The 19,735-nt window shown below is 35.6% G+C and overlaps 2 protein-coding genes across 3 annotated transcripts in view; both read left to right on the top strand.

Annotated features, from left to right (window-relative positions):
- The window catches only part of LOC115226192 (adhesion G-protein coupled receptor G2), a 25,649-nt gene extending 9,459 nt beyond the window's left edge, over positions 1 to 16,190 (top strand). Inside the window, exons 2-10 of the mRNA XM_029797202.2 lie at positions 1,252 to 1,380; positions 1,777 to 1,926; positions 2,714 to 2,835; positions 4,981 to 5,101; positions 7,094 to 7,238; positions 9,300 to 9,372; positions 10,795 to 11,183; positions 14,757 to 14,897; positions 16,065 to 16,190. Of these exons, the coding sequence (XP_029653062.2) occupies positions 1,252 to 1,380; positions 1,777 to 1,926; positions 2,714 to 2,835; positions 4,981 to 5,101; positions 7,094 to 7,238; positions 9,300 to 9,372; positions 10,795 to 11,183; positions 14,757 to 14,809 (1,182 nt within the window). The 3' untranslated portion in view covers positions 14,810 to 14,897; positions 16,065 to 16,190. The remainder of the gene's footprint in view (positions 1 to 1,251; positions 1,381 to 1,776; positions 1,927 to 2,713; positions 2,836 to 4,980; positions 5,102 to 7,093; positions 7,239 to 9,299; positions 9,373 to 10,794; positions 11,184 to 14,756; positions 14,898 to 16,064) is intronic.
- A 3,153-nt stretch (positions 16,191 to 19,343) lies between these two features.
- The window catches only part of LOC115226191 (serine/threonine-protein phosphatase 6 regulatory ankyrin repeat subunit B-like), a 24,954-nt gene continuing 24,562 nt past the window's right edge, over positions 19,344 to 19,735 (top strand). The window contains exon 1 of one of the 2 annotated variants that reach the window (XM_036514946.1): positions 19,344 to 19,461. The gene's annotated coding sequence lies outside the window, so the exon portion shown is untranslated. The remainder of the gene's footprint in view (positions 19,462 to 19,735) is intronic. The other variant, XM_029797201.2, reaches the window with a different exon arrangement.

Genomic DNA, 19,735 nt, shown 5'->3' with positions numbered 1-19,735 from the left:
CACATACAAACTCATAAACACAAACACACACACACACACACACACGGGCGCTCGCGTGCACACACTTATATATATACACCTATACTCACAAGCGGATTATAGATCAATTTATCAACCGAAGTCAGTGTTAGAAATCTATTTAATCAAGGTGCTGAGCAGTGAGGCTGAACCTAGGATTCGTTGATTACCAAGAGATTTCTTAAATACCGGCAGCCCTTATGAAAAAAAAATTCAATGCAAAACAAATTTTATGTTCCTTAGAACAAGTACAACTGTCAATGGAGATGGGATATTTTTTGTAGTATATATTTTTTTCTACTCTAGCCAGAGGGCCCGATATTTTGGGGGAGGGACAGTCGATTAAATCGATCTCAGTACGCAACTGGTACTTAATTTATCGACCCCGAAAGAATGAAAGGCAAAGTCGACCTCGGCGGAATTTGAACCTATTTCTTTACTACCCACAAGGAGCTAAACACAGAGAAGACAAACAAGGACAGACAAACGGATTAAGACGATTATATCGACCCCAGTGCGTAACTGGTACTTAATTTATCGACCCCGAAAGGATGAAAGGCAAAGTCGACCTCGGCGGAATTTGAACTCAGAACGTAGCGGCAGACGAAATACCTATTTCTTTACTACCCACAAGGGGCTAAACACAGAGAAGACAAACAAGGACAGACACACGGATTAAGACGATTATATCGACCCCAGTGCGTAACTGGTACTTAATTTATCGACCCCGAAAGGATGAAAGGCAAAGTCAATCTCGGCAGAATTTGAACTCAGAACGTAACGGCAGACGAAATACTACTAAGCAATCCGCCCGGCCTGCTAACGTTTCCGCCAGCTCACCGCTCTTTTGTAGTATATATTATATTATTGCCAGGCTTCCATCTGGGAGAATCGTTAGCATGCTGGGTAAAATGCTCACAACCATTCATCCGTCTTCACTTTCAGAGTTCAAATTTCGCCGATGTCGAATCTGCCTTTCATTCTTTCGGAGTCAATAAAATGAGTAACAGTTGGGTACAGGCGTTGATGTAATGGACTTCACTTACACCCAAAATTGCTGGTCTTGTGCCAACTTTTGAAACCAGTATATATTTTATGAAGTTGTGCTGTTGGCTAAAGTAACGATGTCTAATTACAACAATCCTAACGTTTGATCGTTTCATGCTTTAATGTATTCATGTATTCATGTATTCCATTGAATAAATTAAATTACTTAATAACTTCTCTTCACAGGTAACACAAAACTCCAGTGCCAAAGGAAATACTAAAATTAACAGCCATGTACTTTCTACCAGTATCCCGAACATTTCAATAAGCAACCTTGATGAACCAATCAATATATCCTTCAATTTAATAAACCAGGTAATAGCTGTGTGTTTATTATTGCTGCTTTTGCTGTTTATGTTCATGTCATCCGTAACCCAGTCGACCTATGGTGAAACGCATCCCATTCCTGACCACCACGTCGTTTTATACTTCATTAAATATTTCGTGAACTACTCCATTCAATGAATTTTTCACCCATTGTTATGACGGTGCAGTGTAAATCATGAGAAAAGACAGATTTATAAACGAGATGAAATGGTCAGTTAAACTAGGTCACAGCATCTGATATGGACTTCACAATGTCAATACCAACCAAGCATTGACAACCATCGTTTGTTCGGTGTTTTCTAAGTCAAACGAGTCACATTATAATTACATATATTCTAATTACCAAGTAATTTGATTAAATTATCAGGGTTTAATTTGTTTCAGAATGCTAACAAACCACGATGTGTTTACTGGGATGAAAGCTCGGGATTGGATCCCCATTGGTCACAAAACGGCTGCAATGTGTCCAATTATGTACCTGGAAAAGAAGTAATTTGTTCCTGTGACCGTCTTAAAAGTTTTGCCGTACTAATGGTTGGTAATATTTTGACAAGTTATCAATTAATTGTAATTTGTGCCAGTTATATCTATGCCTTACTAATTTTAAGGAGTTGTATAATAACATATCCACTGCACTTTGTGATGCAGAGTATCTTGGTAAATGTACAAGGTTGATATATTTTTAAAAAGTTACTTTTGTTCTTCTTGCCATTGCTGTTGTTTATACTTTATACTCCGGATGGTTCCTTTTAGATGTACGAAACTACCATTCTCAATATAATGCATAGTAATTCCTCCGCTGTTGATGTGAAGGGGAATCATCCCTCTTGAATTAAAAAATCTTCATTTGTGTTGAGACATGCTTGGTTTGCAGACGTTAAACATTTGGTCTCTTCGTGATTCTGCTAGAAGATCTCTCCTCTCGTGCATGACATTTGTTCATTTGAAACATTCATGTCAGTAATACACACGTATCTAAATATCTGCCAGTCAAATAGTACCGCTGCTATTTACAACAATAAAACAGTACCGCTGTCTATGGTAACTATTTCGGCCTAAAGAAAAAGCTGATCTAAAGGCACATGTTAATTCACTCCATGCCAGTTCTGCCATCACCTGACATCACGAAGACTGAGATTAAATAGTCAGGTCATTGATGTTGTTTCTATTGGTGTCAGCATCGCCTGGAACATTATTAATGCAGCATACAGCGATCACCACTTTCTACACCAGTATTATACACAAACTCCTTGTATAAGTGTTAACTAACATATAAAGAAGGTGGAGTAGGAGGAGGCTAAATTCTTGGTTTCTCTTGTAGGATGTCTACCAAAATGAAGGAGAGAAAGAAAATGCAAATGACTTGTCTATTTTATCCAACGCTTGCTGTGGAATATCGTTCGTCTGTCTTGTTCTTACAATAATAATTCATGTTTGTTTCAGGTAAGCATTTCAATTTCAATTTTCTTTTATAAACTGTTCAAATACAGAGAGACAGCATCCCACAGGCTGGTGAGATCGATGTGTTTGTTGGTGTCTGCAGAGAAAATATGAGCGAGGAAAGAGTTCCAGAATATTGTCACTTTGATGAAGAGTAACTCGATAAATATTGTAGAGTAGAATTTTTAAGTGAAACACTGTAATGATGACATGGGATAAAGGAGGTGGGGTATAATCTATCGTGTGTGTTTAAGTAGAATTAATTTATAGCTTTGCAATTCAGAAAAAGTAGAGGAAAAGAGTACTGACAGAAGTATTCCGTCTCTACTACTACTACTACTACTACTACTACTACTACTACTACTACTACTACTACTACTTGCAGTCGTTAAATTATTTTCACATATTTGATTCCAAATTTGTGTAATTTTTCGGGCATATTCCTTTGTATGCTTTATTCGTCTAATCCTACCCAGATTAGTCGTCTAATCCCACTCAGTAAACAAATTCAGAATCATACCAAGCTCTCACCAAGACGGTGTTAGATTTCATGAAGGAGTCAGGTATTACCGCTTAACCTCTCACTTTTAGACAAAAACACAGAGGCAACCCAACCTGTACGTGGTCATTTAGTATGCTAGATACAGCATGAATCCAGAGATCACGTGGGCTTGTTCTAAGGCCTGTAGCATAAGAAATATCCGTTTTAAAAAATTCGCAACTGATAATTTCATTATATTTTGAATTAAGCCATATCTCTGAAAAATTTCCTTTTATGGAAAACGTATGCATTTAACAAATTCTAAATGGAGATAGGTGGAATAGGTCTTAAAATGATTTTTCTAACATAATTTTATTCTACATCAATCAAAACAACTTCCAGTGTATATTATAAAAAAAAAACTTTTTGTATAAGTTTTTACCGATAATGGTTTTTTTTCCATGCCGAACGACTTGGTAAAATTATTAATTATTAATTTTATTAATAAATTAATAATTCTTTACCCTATATCTATAATGATAATTCACTCCCCGAAAGTAAACTGCAGATTTCTGCGGTGCTGCTTGTGACGCACATGGTGAACTTTTTTCATTTTTTTTTTGCCTATATGAGTTACTAGTATTGCTACCTGTGGAGACATTATTAATAAATTAATAATTCTTTTACCATATATCTATAATGATATGATATGATATACATGTATACACGCGCGTATGTTCAGGACAGTGTAAATTCAGTATCACTGTTCTCGTTATGTAGCTGGCTTGTCGAGTTATTCCGTAGTTCCAAAGTTGTCTTGCAGGATTTTGAACACTTGGGGATGGGTTTGAATTATTAAGCTGTTATTTTCCCCCGTAGTTAATTTGTAATCCATATGTACAGTTTCTATCGTAACCTGCTATAGTATGTTTGTTTGTGTGCAAGCATCTAGCCAATCTCTCAAACAATCGATCAATAATGCCATCCTTCGTCAACAGTAAAGACAACGATTCTTCGGAACATAGTTGGAATTTGCTGGACAGAGTGTCGTATGGACTCGCATGCCTTACTATTGACCAACTCAGGTCATGTTTAAGCTTAAAGAATTTAAGTTGAACACATTGACCCCAGGACTGATTTTTATGTAAAAATCCGGTACTTATTCTATCGGTGGCTATTATTCGAACCCCTAAATTAAGGGATTATATACACCAATACTGGTTGTGAAGCAGTGGTGGGGTCAAACGGAGGCACAAGCACACATACACACACGCACGCATTCACACAAAAGCGCATGCACACACACACACACACACACACACACACACACACACACACACACACACACATATATATATAAAAGCGCCTTCTTTCTGTTCCCACCTACCGCATCCACTCAAAAGGCTTTGATAGAGCCGAGGCTGTAACAGAAGGCATTTGTCCAAGGTCGTACACAGTGGAACTGAACCCGGAACCATGTGGTTGAGAAGCAAACTCCTTACCACACAGCCACAGATAAAACATTTATTGATTTTAAGATCCCCTTTATTTTCTGACTGAGCCAGCCACCAACACACACAGTCGTACTTTATTATTTATGCATTGAGTGATTGTTTTAGAGTTTGTTTCAATAAATGAAATATTAATGGTTTTTTTCATTATTTCAGAAATCCATGGGATTTAATGAGTTCGAAGATTTTAGTAAGCCTGTGCTCTTCTTTGGCTGTCACTAATTTTATCTTCCTTGTCGGGATGCAATCATACGTACAAACAATGGCTGGTTGTAAGGTAAGCGAAAAGACTTCGCAGCCTTTATATATTTTGTTTTATATTAAGAGTTATGAACAACAGTCTATTACTTCAAATGCATTTTAACCTCTCTAACCCAGACGGTACAGCTCTTACTAACCATTATTATTATTATTATTATTATTATTATTATTATCATCATCATCATCATCATCATCATCATCATCATCATCATCATCATCATCATCATCATATCATCATTATCATCATTATACATTTATTATTATTATTATTATTATTATTATTATTATTATTATTATAATAATAATAATAATAATAATAATAATAATAATAATAATACAGACAAATACATTATTGAGTGAGAGAGCAGTTCATGCCATCAAAGTGACACTGGGGTAAAATATACGAAGCCCAATATACCCATCATGACTACCCGTCTGATAAAGGTACACCAGGCACATGCATCACAACCATATGTGCGCGACATGGTGATCTCATATCAAGATAAACAGCACATGACCTTACAGGTGGGGCCCAGTTAGAATTTTCTTCAGGTTGAGTAGCCCATCCCGCTCAAAAGGTCTCTGAATAAGGATTGTTTAAGGATGTTGAAAGAACCACCCATGTTTCCAGAGGTGAATTATTCAAACCCCAAAGAATCCCTCTCAACACATGGCTATGATGCTCCCCCACTACTTCTGCTCGTGATCAGAGATGCACATATCGTCAGCCATTAAGGGACATGCTCAACTGGTTAAGGTCAAACAACTGACAAGCAAATCTGTGGTATTGAGCAGAATATTTGCTGTAGCCCATCTTTTATACCAAGACAAAACAATGTACATGATAACACTTCCAATCAGTCAAGATCAGAAGCCATGAGAGCCACTGCCTGGTACTGCATCAGTATTATTATTATTATTATCATCATTATTATTATTAAGGCGGCGAGCTGGCAGAAACGTTAGCACGCAGGACGAAATGCTTGGCGGTATCTCGTCTGTCGTTACGTTGTGTGTTCAAATTCCGCCGAGGTCGACTTTGCCTTTCATCCTTTCGGGGACGATAAATTAAGTACCAGTTACTCACTGGGGTCGAGGTAATCGACTTAATACCTATGTCTGTCCTTGTTTGTCCTCTCTATGTTTAGTCCCTTGTGGGTAATAAAGAAATAGGTATTTCTCCTGCAGCTACATTCTGGGTTAAAATTCGTCTGAGGCCACCTTTGACTTTCAGCCTTTCGTGGTCGATAAATTAAGTACCTGTACTGGGGTTGATCTAATCGACTTAACCTCTCCTCACAAATTCCAAGCCTTGTGCTTATGATAGAAAGGATTATTATTATTATTATTATTATTATTATTATTATTATTATTATTATTATTATGTTTATTTTTATTATTATTAAGGCGGCGAACTGGCAGAATCGTTAGCACACCGGGCAAAATGTTAGCGGCATTTTGGCAGTCGCTACACTCTCAGTTCAAATTCCACCGAGGTGGACTTTGCCTTTCATCCTTTCGAGTCAATAAATTTGCAGTGAGACAATGGGGTCGATATCACCGACTAGTCCCCCCACTCCCAAATTTAAGGCCTTGTGTCTTTATTAGAAAGGATTTCTATTATAATTATGAATGTTTTACTTCTCAAAGATGTCGGTCTAACTTGCTCTGGTTGATTCTGTGAGAATGGAAAGTATTGACAGTGAACATTAAGTTTTGTGTCAAAACTTCAGCAGGCGTCTATTTTGGGTTTCATCCTTTCTGGGTTCGTAAACCTAAAATACCAACGAAGTACTGACATTGATATAGTTAACCCTATACCAACACCCAACAAAACAATATCTATTTAAGACCATGTATCAATCTCAGAAATCATTAACCTGTTGTCGTCGTTGTTGTTGTTGTTGCTATTGTTATTATTATTATTATTATTATTATTATTATTATTATTATTATATTATTATTATTATTACTATTTTTGTTGTTTTTGTTGTTGTTGTTGTTGTAGGTAGTAGCTGGCTTTTTACACTACTTCCTCCTGACATCTCTCGCGTGCATGAGTGTTGAAGCTTTCCATGTCTTCCTAAGTGTGGTCGTTGTATTCAAAACATGCGAGACGTCTTTTATGAAGAAGAGTTCAATTTTGGCTTGGGGTATGTATAATGGCTTTCTGGTTTTCTGTCTCAAACTTTATATCTTACACACATATTCTTTCTCTTCTCTCTCCTTCTCTCTCTCCCTCTCTCTCTCTCTCTCTCTCTCTCTATCTCTCTCTCTCACACACACACACATAAACTCATTCTCCACATTTCAGTTTTGTATTTGAAATTACTTGATAGGAAAAAGATTTACTTGAAAGATTCGAGACCAGCATATCTCTTGGTCTTATTTATTTCATTAAACCAAAAATGTTGAAGGGAAAAGCTAACCTAGATGGAACTTGAACTCTGGATGCTAAACAGTGTAACCATGTTCCTTGGATTTAATTTTGTGTAAGTTATCAGTAGGGGTTCCGTTTATTTTTCGTATTACTTTAATCTAACTTTACAGAAAGCATTCACAATCCCATCGGGAATAGTGCTCTATGTCTTGAATCTTCTTTATCGTTATCAATCTTTCACTATTTAAGAGCACTAAGGCGGCGAGCTGGCAGAAACGTTAGTACGCCGGGTGAAATGCTTAGCGGCATTTCGTTCTGAGTTCAAATTCCGCCGAGGTCGACATTGCTTTTCATCCTTTCGGGGCCGATGTATTAGGTACCAGTTGCGTAATTGGGCAGATCTAATCGACTGGACCCCTCCTCCCAAAATTTCGGGCCATGTGCTTAGAGTAGAAAAGAGTATTGAAAAGCATTTTTGAAGCTAGAAATTACAATTCCGTTGCTTTAATTAACCTCGGTTTAGATTACAGATCTGTCTCATAGTAAAATCCAGGAGCACTGAACTTTCACTGTAAACTTCTCTACCCTACTGTTGCAGTTTGGCGCTAATTCAGAACTGATTAGGCAGACCTATAATTGACAACGTTCTGTCGATAATTATCTTGTCAATATATCAAATACTACATTATCTAATTTGTTCTTCCATTTAGCAAGAGTGTAGAATGGGATCTAAAGTAATTTAGCTACTCTTTCTAACACGTCGAGAAAATCATAGACACTTAGAAATTTTTTGACGGTTTAAATTTTGTAATACCATCGTGTAACGTACGTAAATGTCCAGGTTATGGTGGATGACTATATATCGTGCGTTGAAGATGGAGTGAGATTTTAAGCTAAAATCCAGATGAACCAATGGATATACGGACTGCGAGTTCTGGCGGAGTCACATTTTATGCTAAACATTCTTAGCTAATATTTTCATTCCAGTGAAGAGATGACTCATTAGATTTGAAGCTATCAAAAAATAATCAAATATCTCCTTCATTCAGTGTTTTTACTTGTATAATTTACTTGTAAATTCAAAATATATCATGTTTTGGAGAATGACACAAAAAGGATAATTGTTTTAACAACTTGGAACAAGGAAAATGGCAGTTAGCTAAATAACTCAATGAATAATCAGCGTGGTAGTTCAGTCAAGAATAAAGACAAATGAATGATTTGATTTTTATGTGAAACGTAATGGGTTAGCTGTTCATCATTTGGGATTGAATAGATTGGTAAACTGTTGAGGTGTTGCAAGAAGTTGAAAAGAGATGCAAACGCGTGGATACAAAGATGAATGAAATATAATATTTATACATACGTGACAAAATGTAAACTATAGAGAACTAAAGCACCCACTCCTTGTTCTAGCTTGTAGAGTAGTCTAAAGTTATTTGAATTTTCATGCAAATGGTTGCAGTCTGATCTCGTCTCTAGACGAAACCTAAGAGTAATCCATTTTGCACTTTTACCTGACATACGAAGTAATATGTGAAGATGGTGAGCGAATTTTTGTTGTCCCTCATGCCATTTAATCTTCAAACGTTCTCCAGAACTTTTCAGATTTTATTTTTGGTTTCCATTGAAACATATTCTTGAAAGAAGCCACGAAGATAAGGAGCAAATGGTAAGAAGTGACCAGTGTGTGATACGAAGTAGAATATTGATTTGTTTTAAACTAGACAATTTTTCTGAACGAAAACATAGTCAACAAAATTCATTCAAATGTCATATAATAATTATTTGAAATATTAATTAATATCTTCATTTCTGTAAATGTCGTTGTCAGGTCTTCCAGCAGTCATCGTTATAATTACCCTGGCAATTAACAACACAGACAATTACATCAAAATCGCAGAGGTGTAAGTATTTCTCTTTTTCATTCACCTTATTTTCTCTGTTCAACTAAAGTTATTGCTAGATTTATTTATACTTTTAATATTGTAGAATAGTAGGCCAGCTAGCACCAAGGTAAAGCCACGACTTTGATTGCTGGTGGTAAACCTAATTCACTATCATCTACCTAGTGTGGATAAAATTCCCGAGATCCATGGACGAGTTCTCTCTAGCAGTTCTTGTCCTTCAATCATCGCTGCTATGTCCTGCGTCTCCCAGAGTCCAGTGTCCGTCCTTAGGACATCAGCATGTGTCATTCTCGGTCTCCCTCCTCTAGTGTGTACATGTACGGAGCACTGATTGCCGTATCAACTCTGAATGACAGTGAGCATCTCTAGCTAACCTCAGTCTCCTCCTCTGTGTTATTTTCGAGCTAAATTTTGGGAGGCGCTCGTACATCTATCACTTCTTCATCATCAGTGTATACTGATTTATTATTCAGAGCCATCATCAGCATTCTCTTGTAGCACCCATCCACCAGCTTGTTGCTGGTTGTTTATTTTCCTGGATATTTGCTGTATAGAGAGTGTTTTGTGTTTGTGGATCGTTTTGAATTGATAATGTCTTGCGTACGATATGGGCTGTTCCTAGCACGACTATGTTTTGGGAAGTGTATAGTACTGAATTGTCCAAAACTAGCTTCCACGATTTTGTTCATATGTTTTTATCATGTCTACTGCTACAGATATTACTGGTACTATTTTCCCCTTCATACCCCACATCTTTTTTTCTTCAATTTCGAGGTCTTTGCACTCTGCCAATATCTCCATAACTTTTGCGGAAAATATTTTGGTCATTACAATGTCTATCAATGTATATGGATATATATTGATATATAAACAAAAATGTTAGTCCTAAAATCTCTTTAAGGAATCAACACAGTAGTTGTACTGAGAAGTAATATTCGTAGCCACTTTAACATGGCTGTCCATTCGAGCGGACTCTACTGCGATTTTTTAAACCCAAAAGTACATCTCTAGGTGGCTAACGATTCACAGCTGCATCCGATGAATTGCGAGCTGGGGAGTGAACTCCTAACACCTTCTAGCATCGAGACCAGTGGACCAGTATACATACATACATATATACATACATGCATACATACATACATACATACATACATACATACATACATACATACATACATACATACATACATACATATATGTATAAATACATACATATATATATATGTGTGTGTGATTCTGTGTGTCCGTAAACTGAAAGTTTCAATAAATATATTCTACTCAATAGCATACCTAATTTGCTGCAAGTATGAGAAATTTTTCGTTTTGTTTTGGATCGAAATCTCTTCTGTGATACTTCATTTTATTGACTGAACATTTGACGAATTTCTTTCCTTTATTGCCTTTCCATTTTCTTTGTAGCTGTTGGCTATCAGAACCTTCCTTCTGTGTTGCTTTCCTGACTCCCGTGGTGATAATTCTCATCTTCAACTTTATCCTGATATCTCTCGTGACATGGCGTCTCATATCACCGCAAAGAAACAAGAGGTTTGATCGCAAAAGAAGTATAGTACGTGTTCTGGGCCTGGTTGGTTTGCTGTTTTTGTTTGGACTCACATGGGTCTTTGCATTCTTCGCTGTTAGCGAAGCAGCAAAAGTGTTTGAGTACCTTTTTCTTGTATTCAATACCCTTCAAGGCATGTTCATCTTCGTATTCTATTGTTTATACAAGAAAGATACCAGAGATGGCGTCAAGGAGTTTGTGATTAAACGAAAGAGAGCGAATCCCTGGAAAATTACCACCGGCAAAAGTGAGTGCGATTTGTCTTTTTTTATCCATTGTATCACCAAAAGCATCGCCAATATTGTCATGATGGGGATAATCACAGGCAACAGTTCCAACAACACAAGCACTTTTACGATAGACGTCATCAAAAAATATCAACACTGCTGTTGTCATCGCCATGATCCTCCCCCTCCTTATCATCATCATAATCGTCGTCGTCATCAACGGCAGCAACAATAGCTGTATTCTCTGCGTGTGTGTATTGTGTATACATATATAAATATATACGCGCGCGCGTGTGTGTATTTATATAAATGGACACATACATATACACACATATAAATATATTACACACACTTTTGTTTCTGTAATGTATTAAAACAAAATCAGGGTCTCAGACAATTACATCATTTTCCCACATAGACTCCATGTTATTCGATGCACCTCCTCCAGTGTGTTCTGCAAGGTTGTTTATTCCGTCGGAGAAGAAGGTTTTCGATTGGCTGCACAGCCATTTCTTCGCGGCCTCTTGAACTTCTTAATCCATAACAAATGTATGACCTCGTAAAGGAAGACTGAGCGGTCCGACGAGATGGTTATCGGAAGGGCCTAGATGTGCATGGTATTCAGGTGGTTCCAGCAACTCGAATCCAAAGTTTTCATTGATCTCAACACTTGCCTTGACAACAAACCTCGGCGTTTAGGGCAAATTTCTAGTTACACTTTGTTGGCCAGCATTTCACGATAGCTTCAACTTGTGACTATAAACTACTTTTCCAGGTAATATTTAGGTATAAGCCATTCTGTGTACCCTTTTTGCGGCGGAAGGTTGAGTCTTGAATTTCCTTTTCGCTTGCGATTCCGGGTATTTCTCTCCATACTCTACCGTTTGGATTGTGGTTCAAAGTGATATATCCGGGTATCATCTCCAGTGACCATTTTCTCCAAACAACTCTTCGGTTTCATCGTTGTAGGAGTCAAGTAAGCATTGATAGATCTCCACAAAATTGCGTTTATGAGCTTTGATAAGTTCTCTTGGTACCCATCTCGCACAGACTTTCAGAAAGGGAAGCTTGTCGTGGATGATTTCGTATGCAGAACCCTGACTAATTTGCAGAGAACATACCACGCCGTCGGTGATCACTCGACGGTTTACGCAAGTTTGTTGATTCTTCACGTCAGTGGTGGAGGTTGATGGGCGCCCTGCTCCCTCTTCCTGCTTCACGTTTGCCCAACCGTTTTAAAGCTTATCCACCCACTCAAAGTCACTTCTACGCGGCAGAGTGCTGTCCTAGTATTGTGCTGAAAGCCTACAATGAATTTCAGCCCCTGGAACACCTTGGAAATTCAGTCACTGATCTCTGATTTTTCTTTGGGCACACTGCAAGCCATGTTTACTCTGTAACACAAGAAAGAAAACTGGAGCGATGAAAGTCAGCCTTCAGTTAGGTAACTACATGAGTACAACCTTTTTTTTAGCACACGAGCGCATAAGGCAGTCCAACCACAGAAAGAAGATAATAAAGAAGATAATAAATGAAGATAATTTCAAACTTTCCTTAGTAGATGAGTGCGGGTGTGTATGCATATACACAGAGAACGAGAGAGAGGGTGAGAGAGAGAGTGAAGGAGAGAGAGAGGGTGAGTGAATATAAATATATTCATATATAAAGTCACACACATACATATCGAAACCACAGTTCCTAACCGTGAACTAAAGAATTACCTTTTCCAGCTTACCGTACATACCGGATACATTCACAACCATCTGCGCCAATAAAAATCACTACAGTTTTAATGTAGAAGGAATAGCTAAGTTTTTTGACTGCTATTTCTACATTTCGGTATGTGGTGAAGCAAATCTTTGCTGAACCCTAATTTTAAAGTATTAATTGAGCTTACAATGAAATGTTATTTTTCATGCCGAATTCTGCTTGGTAAAATTACTGATTACTTCTTAATTAATTAATTTTACCCTTTGTTATTATTGATAATGGAATTTTTCTCCCTGATAACAAACTACAGTTTCTCCCTGAAGCATCTTACTTGGCGACACGCTAATGGGCAGGGGAAGGTGATGAACTCTCATTCGTATTTTGAATTTTTTTACTGCTATTTTTAAACTTCGGTATGTGAAGCAAATCTTTGCTGAACCCTAATTATAAAGTATATATATATATATTTATACGTATATGCATAAATGTAGACCGGTAAAATGAGCGCTCAACACCAGATTGGTGGATATATAACTTCTTTAGTTGTGAGTTAAGGCTACCATTGGTTTGGTTTCATGTTAAAGGTATTCGCCTGATTGACTTGAAGATTCGTTAAGACAGTAGGATATTTTCCTACTTTCTTTTCATGAAACTAATGGTAGCCTTCATTCACACGCACACACACACACACACACAGACGCACGCATGCACACACACATACATACATACATATATATATATATATATATATAGTGAGAATTTACAAAAAACAAAAGACGAAGATGGGTGTGTAAACAACAAACAGATGTTTTAGTTTAACGCTCGGGAAGTGGGAAAGTCTTCTACGTTTCGAGCCTACGCTCTTCGACAGAAAGGAACACAGAAAGAAATAGGGAGAGAAAATAGAAAACGGTTTAGTGGCTGGCGATCTATCAAGGCTGATGTACCCTTTAATTCCCGGAAAAGCGGGGTTTATCTCTTGGTGCCGTCCTCAAAATTACTTCCCTAATCCAATAACAACAATACAAAGTATGTAGTCCTTAAAACAACTTTTGTGCGTTTACAGAGAATACCGAACTATCTTACATACGATCTTGCTTTTAGGAATACCCAAATTGTGAAATCAAAAAATACCTCATTCTACCTTTATTCGTCCAGTAGACTGAAATAATTAGTAGATGAAATTGAGGTACTTGGGTGTTTCTCTAGGCTTCTTCCGAGATTTTATAAATAAATATAAATATAAAATAAATAAATACACACACATTTAAATACTAATACATATACATATGCATACATATATAAATATACATAAATACTGATATATACACTTAAATGTACATACATATTTACATTTATAAGCATACACAATAATCAATTATTAATAATATTACATGCATTATATTATTCATATTAGATAAAATATAAACAGAGGTATGAGAAAGTTATAAGAGTAATTTTGTAATCTATAAAATCAATATATCTTAAAGTTATTTCAGTTATGTAAGAACGAAACTGCATACACATGAGGAACATATGTATATAAATACACATACTCACACGCACACAAATATATATACATATATATTTTTCCGCTCAGACACACTTATATGTACATACGTATTATATGTGTTTAGAAGAGAGGATCAGCGCATTAGTTTGTATCATTATAATTATAAATATAATTATAATAATAATACGTAGACTTATTTATATTTACATAGAAGCGTGAAATGTTTATTCGGGATTTTTCCTTATATATATACATATATATATGTGTGTGTATGTGGGGTATATATATATATATGTGGGTGTATATATTATACTGTCCGGTAATTAATGTGCTTAAAATTTAATATTTTGTTTTTTCATAATGTTTCCAGGTTCACGTTGTGGTTATGAAACAGAGGACATAGCAGCAGAAACAAACTTTTGAGTGAAAATCGAAAAAGAACCTCCAAGAATCGTCTTTGATGATATTTTGTGCTACAAAATAATATTTTCTCCACATATAATATAAAATAATATTTTCTCCATATATAATATAAAATAATATTTTCTCCATATATAATATAAAATAATATTTTCTCCATATATAATATAAAATATTTTCTCCATATATAATATAAAATAATATTTTCTCCATATATAATATAAAATAATATTTTCTCCATATATAATATAAAATAATATTTTCTCCATATCTTTATTTATATAAAACTGAGAATGTGTCTGTCTCTCTGTGTGTTTCCCTAAAACTTGAGAACTACACAACCAATTTCATTCAAATTTTATACATGCCTTACTTAGGGTCCGGGGAGTGTCATCGGCAACAAACTTTTTAACTTTTTGCCTAGGGCGAGCCCACAGCAATATCATATCTTCTCCACTACGATTCCCTAAAACGTGAGAACTACACAACCAATTTCATTCAAATTTTACACATGCCTTACTTAGGGTCAATGTAGTTTCATGGGCAAAAAAGATGTTCAACTTCTTGCCTAGAGCGAGCCCATAGCAATATCATATCTTCTCCACTATTTCAGTATTACGTGTTAAAAGTGAAACAAAAACATTTCTCTATTTTGTCAGATACTTTCACTTTAACAATAAAAATAATAATAACAATTGAATTATATGTAGTAAGTAATAATTAAAATCAAACTAAAGTATAATATAATCGTAACATAAAAAAGTAAAAATAGCAATTGGTATAAAATTGCATCAATGACTTGAACTTGAATAAGTGGTTTCACATGAATGGGAATAAATTAAAAATAAAATTAGCGTGCAGAAATGTAATAGTCCAGATGGTTAATCAGAGGCGGTAAATTCGCCACAATAGAAGCAAGGTTCGAGTCAACGGAGCGTGCAAGGGAGTACTCGACTCGAACTTGCAAAGTGGAAATATTTTATTTTTACCTTTATATCTGGGACGTAGGATGTCCCGAAAAAATTTTTTAATGCCCCCCCATCCCCGAAGTATATATAATATAAAATAATATTTTCTCTATATATAATATAAAATAATATTTTTCCATATATAATATGAAATAATATTTTCTCTATATATAATATAAAATGATATTTTCTCCATATATGATATAAAATAATATGTTCTCCATATATAATATAAAATATTTTCTCCATATATAATATAAAATATTTTCTCCATATATAATATAAAATATTTTTTCTTTGTAACGACACTATAATTGTACCTTTCAATACAACACTATGCATGCAAGAGACTGTATAATCCACCATAATGTAATTTAAGCAAGTTTCAGGGCCTCACTATGGCTTGAAACAGAAAATATTGCATGATTTGAAATTATAATGATATTCTATCTTCTTGCCAATTTAATGTTATCAATGTAAGCTTTAAAATTGTTAAATAAAGGATTAAATCTGATCTGTTGCTACCGTTCGTTTTCTAGAGGAAATACTGTAATACCGCCGACTAAGATCAAATACCACCGGAAGAGGCATTGATTCCATTTGTTATTTTAAATATTCCACTAAAATTTTAAAACTTGCAAAATGTATCATGTTGATTAGATTTACGATCATTTATCTAATTAGTATTATCAGGTCATTCAACTGTCATTGTTCAAGTAATCAACATTTCACAAACAGCTACATTCCAATCAAAGCACCGGACGTAGATTAGTCTTCTACACGTTCATGTCTACTTTCACTCCATCAATGTTACACTAACACGAGACTGCGCACGCCTCAATGTCTTCATTTGACTAGGTCTCTTTACAAAGCTTTCGTGATCATGCTGCCATGAAAATTTCTTTTGCAAGTACTCGATAATATTTCTTTAGTTAGCTTATTTTGAATGGCATCACAACCATTCCAACAAACTTCAGCATCTAAAGCTCGTAAAAGGGAAGGTAAAAGAATATCATAAGATCTATCTTTTTTTTTGCATCGTAGGATTTACTCTTACTCTTTTTACTCGTTTCAGTCATTTGACTGTGGCCATGCTGGAGCACCGCCTTTAGTCGAGCAACTCGACCCCGGGACTTATTCTTTTGTAAGCCCAGTACTTATTCTATCGGTTTCTTTTGCCGAACCGCTAAGTAACGGGGACATAAACACACCAGCATTGGTTGTCAAGCAACGCTAGGGGGAGAAACACAGACACACAAACACACACATGCATATATATATATATATTATATATATATATATATATATATATATATATACATATATACGACGGGCTTCTTTCCGTTTCCATCTACCAAATCCACTCACAAGGCTTTGGTCGGCCCGAGGCTATAGAAGACATTTGCCCAAGGTGCCACGCAGTGGGACTGAACCCGAAACCATGTGGTTGGTAAGTAAGCTACTTACCACACAGCCACTCCTGCGCCTATGATATGATAATTCTAAAGAGTGAATATGGGTTAGAATTACTAGTTATCGAAATTTCTTGCAATTCAAGCTTCATATTCTTATTTACTTTGTAATACATCGGGATGGGCAGCTTACCTTAATGGTAGAGCACTCAGTCGGTATCCAAGGTATACGGGTTCGCGTGCCTTATCCGCCTGTTGCCAATTATATAATATATATATATTATATATATATATATATATATATAATATATATATATATATATATATATATATAACCATTTTATCATTAATTAAAATCTTAGGGTAAACAAGAATATTCATCGAAAAATTGTTGGTTACCAGTGGTCTAACGAGAAAGAAAAAAATTGTCAATAGACTATATATCATTCAAAGAAGAATACAGTGTACGTTCAAACACAAAAGAGATACCCGAAGAATAGGATATCTGACTCGCTAGAAAGAGCAGTTAAAAACTCTAAGCCACCAATTGTCCTTCTACTGTAACCTGGAAACCACCAAAGGCTTGTGAGTGTATCTGGTAGATAGAAACAGTAAGAAGCCCAGCGTGTAAATATATATATATATATATATATATATATTATATATATATATATATATAATATATATATTATATATATATATATATATTATATATATATATATATACATATAAAATAAGAAAATGGAGAAATACACCTTAATCAATAATCAACCACCAGATAATACCCAATCACATAATTTATTAACCAACTACATATGAACATCAAGGTCAAACATAATAGTGCAGAACAAAACAATGATTTGATGGACAAAGTGAGTTAATGTGAAGCACGAAAATTTCATCACTCTAAACAATTCATTTCTGCAGGTCGTTCGGCAAAAGCTGAAGGGTCATTCGTCGTCTTCGACGGAAGACCCCTCCATGTATATACATATGTAACAATTATAAACGGGGCAAATTTCAGCCATTTCTCCACAGACTGAAAATCAATGAACAACCTTAATCGATTTTCGAATCTAATTGGGTTCTCATCAGAGGCGTCCCCATCATTTTGGCAATTTCCGCAAAACGAAGCAACCAAACTGTTTATATACTCAACAAATGCAGCAGTTACTCTATGAAGGCTTCCCTAATTTGCATACCAAAAGTGTTTAACACTATAAATACCAGCGGCCTATCAACAGGGATCTTAGTCCTCTCAGTATCAAGATATGAATATGTAACACACAGAGACACACACACATATACATACATACATACATACATACATACATACATACATACATACATACATACATACATACATACTTACATACATACATGCATGCATACATACATACATACACACATACATACATACATACATACATACATACATACTTACATACATACATACATGCATACATGCATACATACATACATACATACATACATACATACATACATACATTCATACGTACATACATACATACATACATTCATACATACATACATACATACATACATACATACTTACATACATACATGCATACATACATACTACATACATACATGCAAACATACATACATAATACATACATACATTCATACATACACACATACATACATACATTCATACATACATACATACACACACATATATATATATATTTGCTCACATATATATTGATATCTATACACACATAACTATCTGTATTTATACGTGCACGCACGAGCCGTGTGTGCCTCTGTGTGTGTGTGTATGTGTGTATGTGTGCACGTGTGTGTGAGTGTGTTTCCAAGTATTTTAGAGTCTCCACCAGCAGTAGAAACCTTGCACACTCAAAAACGCACACATACTTATATATATATATACGTACATTCATTACTATGAGCGCACATACAGACACAAAGTATAGACATACCTGTTTGACACTCCTTGCAATAATTGGTGTCAAGGTTTTTTCATTTGTTCACCTCACCAAATAACATAATAGATCGTGTGCTAAGTTTTCATTACACACAGATATATTTACGCTTGAAGGCACACGAGCACACACACACACACACACACACACACACAAACACGGAGATGATAACCACTCCTGTATATAGTATATTATAAACTTCGCGGTTATTGTCACTCAAATGCATTGAAGTGGTTGTTTCAACAAGCTGAACTTTCCACACACAGAAAGATCTCAGACTGGAATCGAAACCTAATTATTAACTCTGGTAAGTATTACTCTCTTTTACTCTTTTACTTGTTTCAGTCGTTCGACTGTGGCCATGCTGGAGCACCGCCATTTGTCGAGTAAGCCTAGTATTTATTGTATCGGTCTCTTTTGCCGAACCGATGAGTTACAGGGAAGTAAACACACAAGCATCGGTTGTTAAGCGATGTTGGGGGGACAAACACAGACACACAAACATATATACACACACACATACATACATACATACATACATACATACACACATACAGATACATACATACATACATACATAC

This window comes from Octopus sinensis, linkage group LG29 (genome assembly GCF_006345805.1).
Source record: "Octopus sinensis linkage group LG29, ASM634580v1, whole genome shotgun sequence".
In the NCBI taxonomy this organism is placed as follows: Eukaryota; Metazoa; Mollusca; class Cephalopoda; order Octopoda; family Octopodidae; genus Octopus; species Octopus sinensis.
The sequence above is the reverse complement of the archived record's forward strand: the minus strand, read 5'-3'. Positions and strand labels throughout refer to the sequence as shown.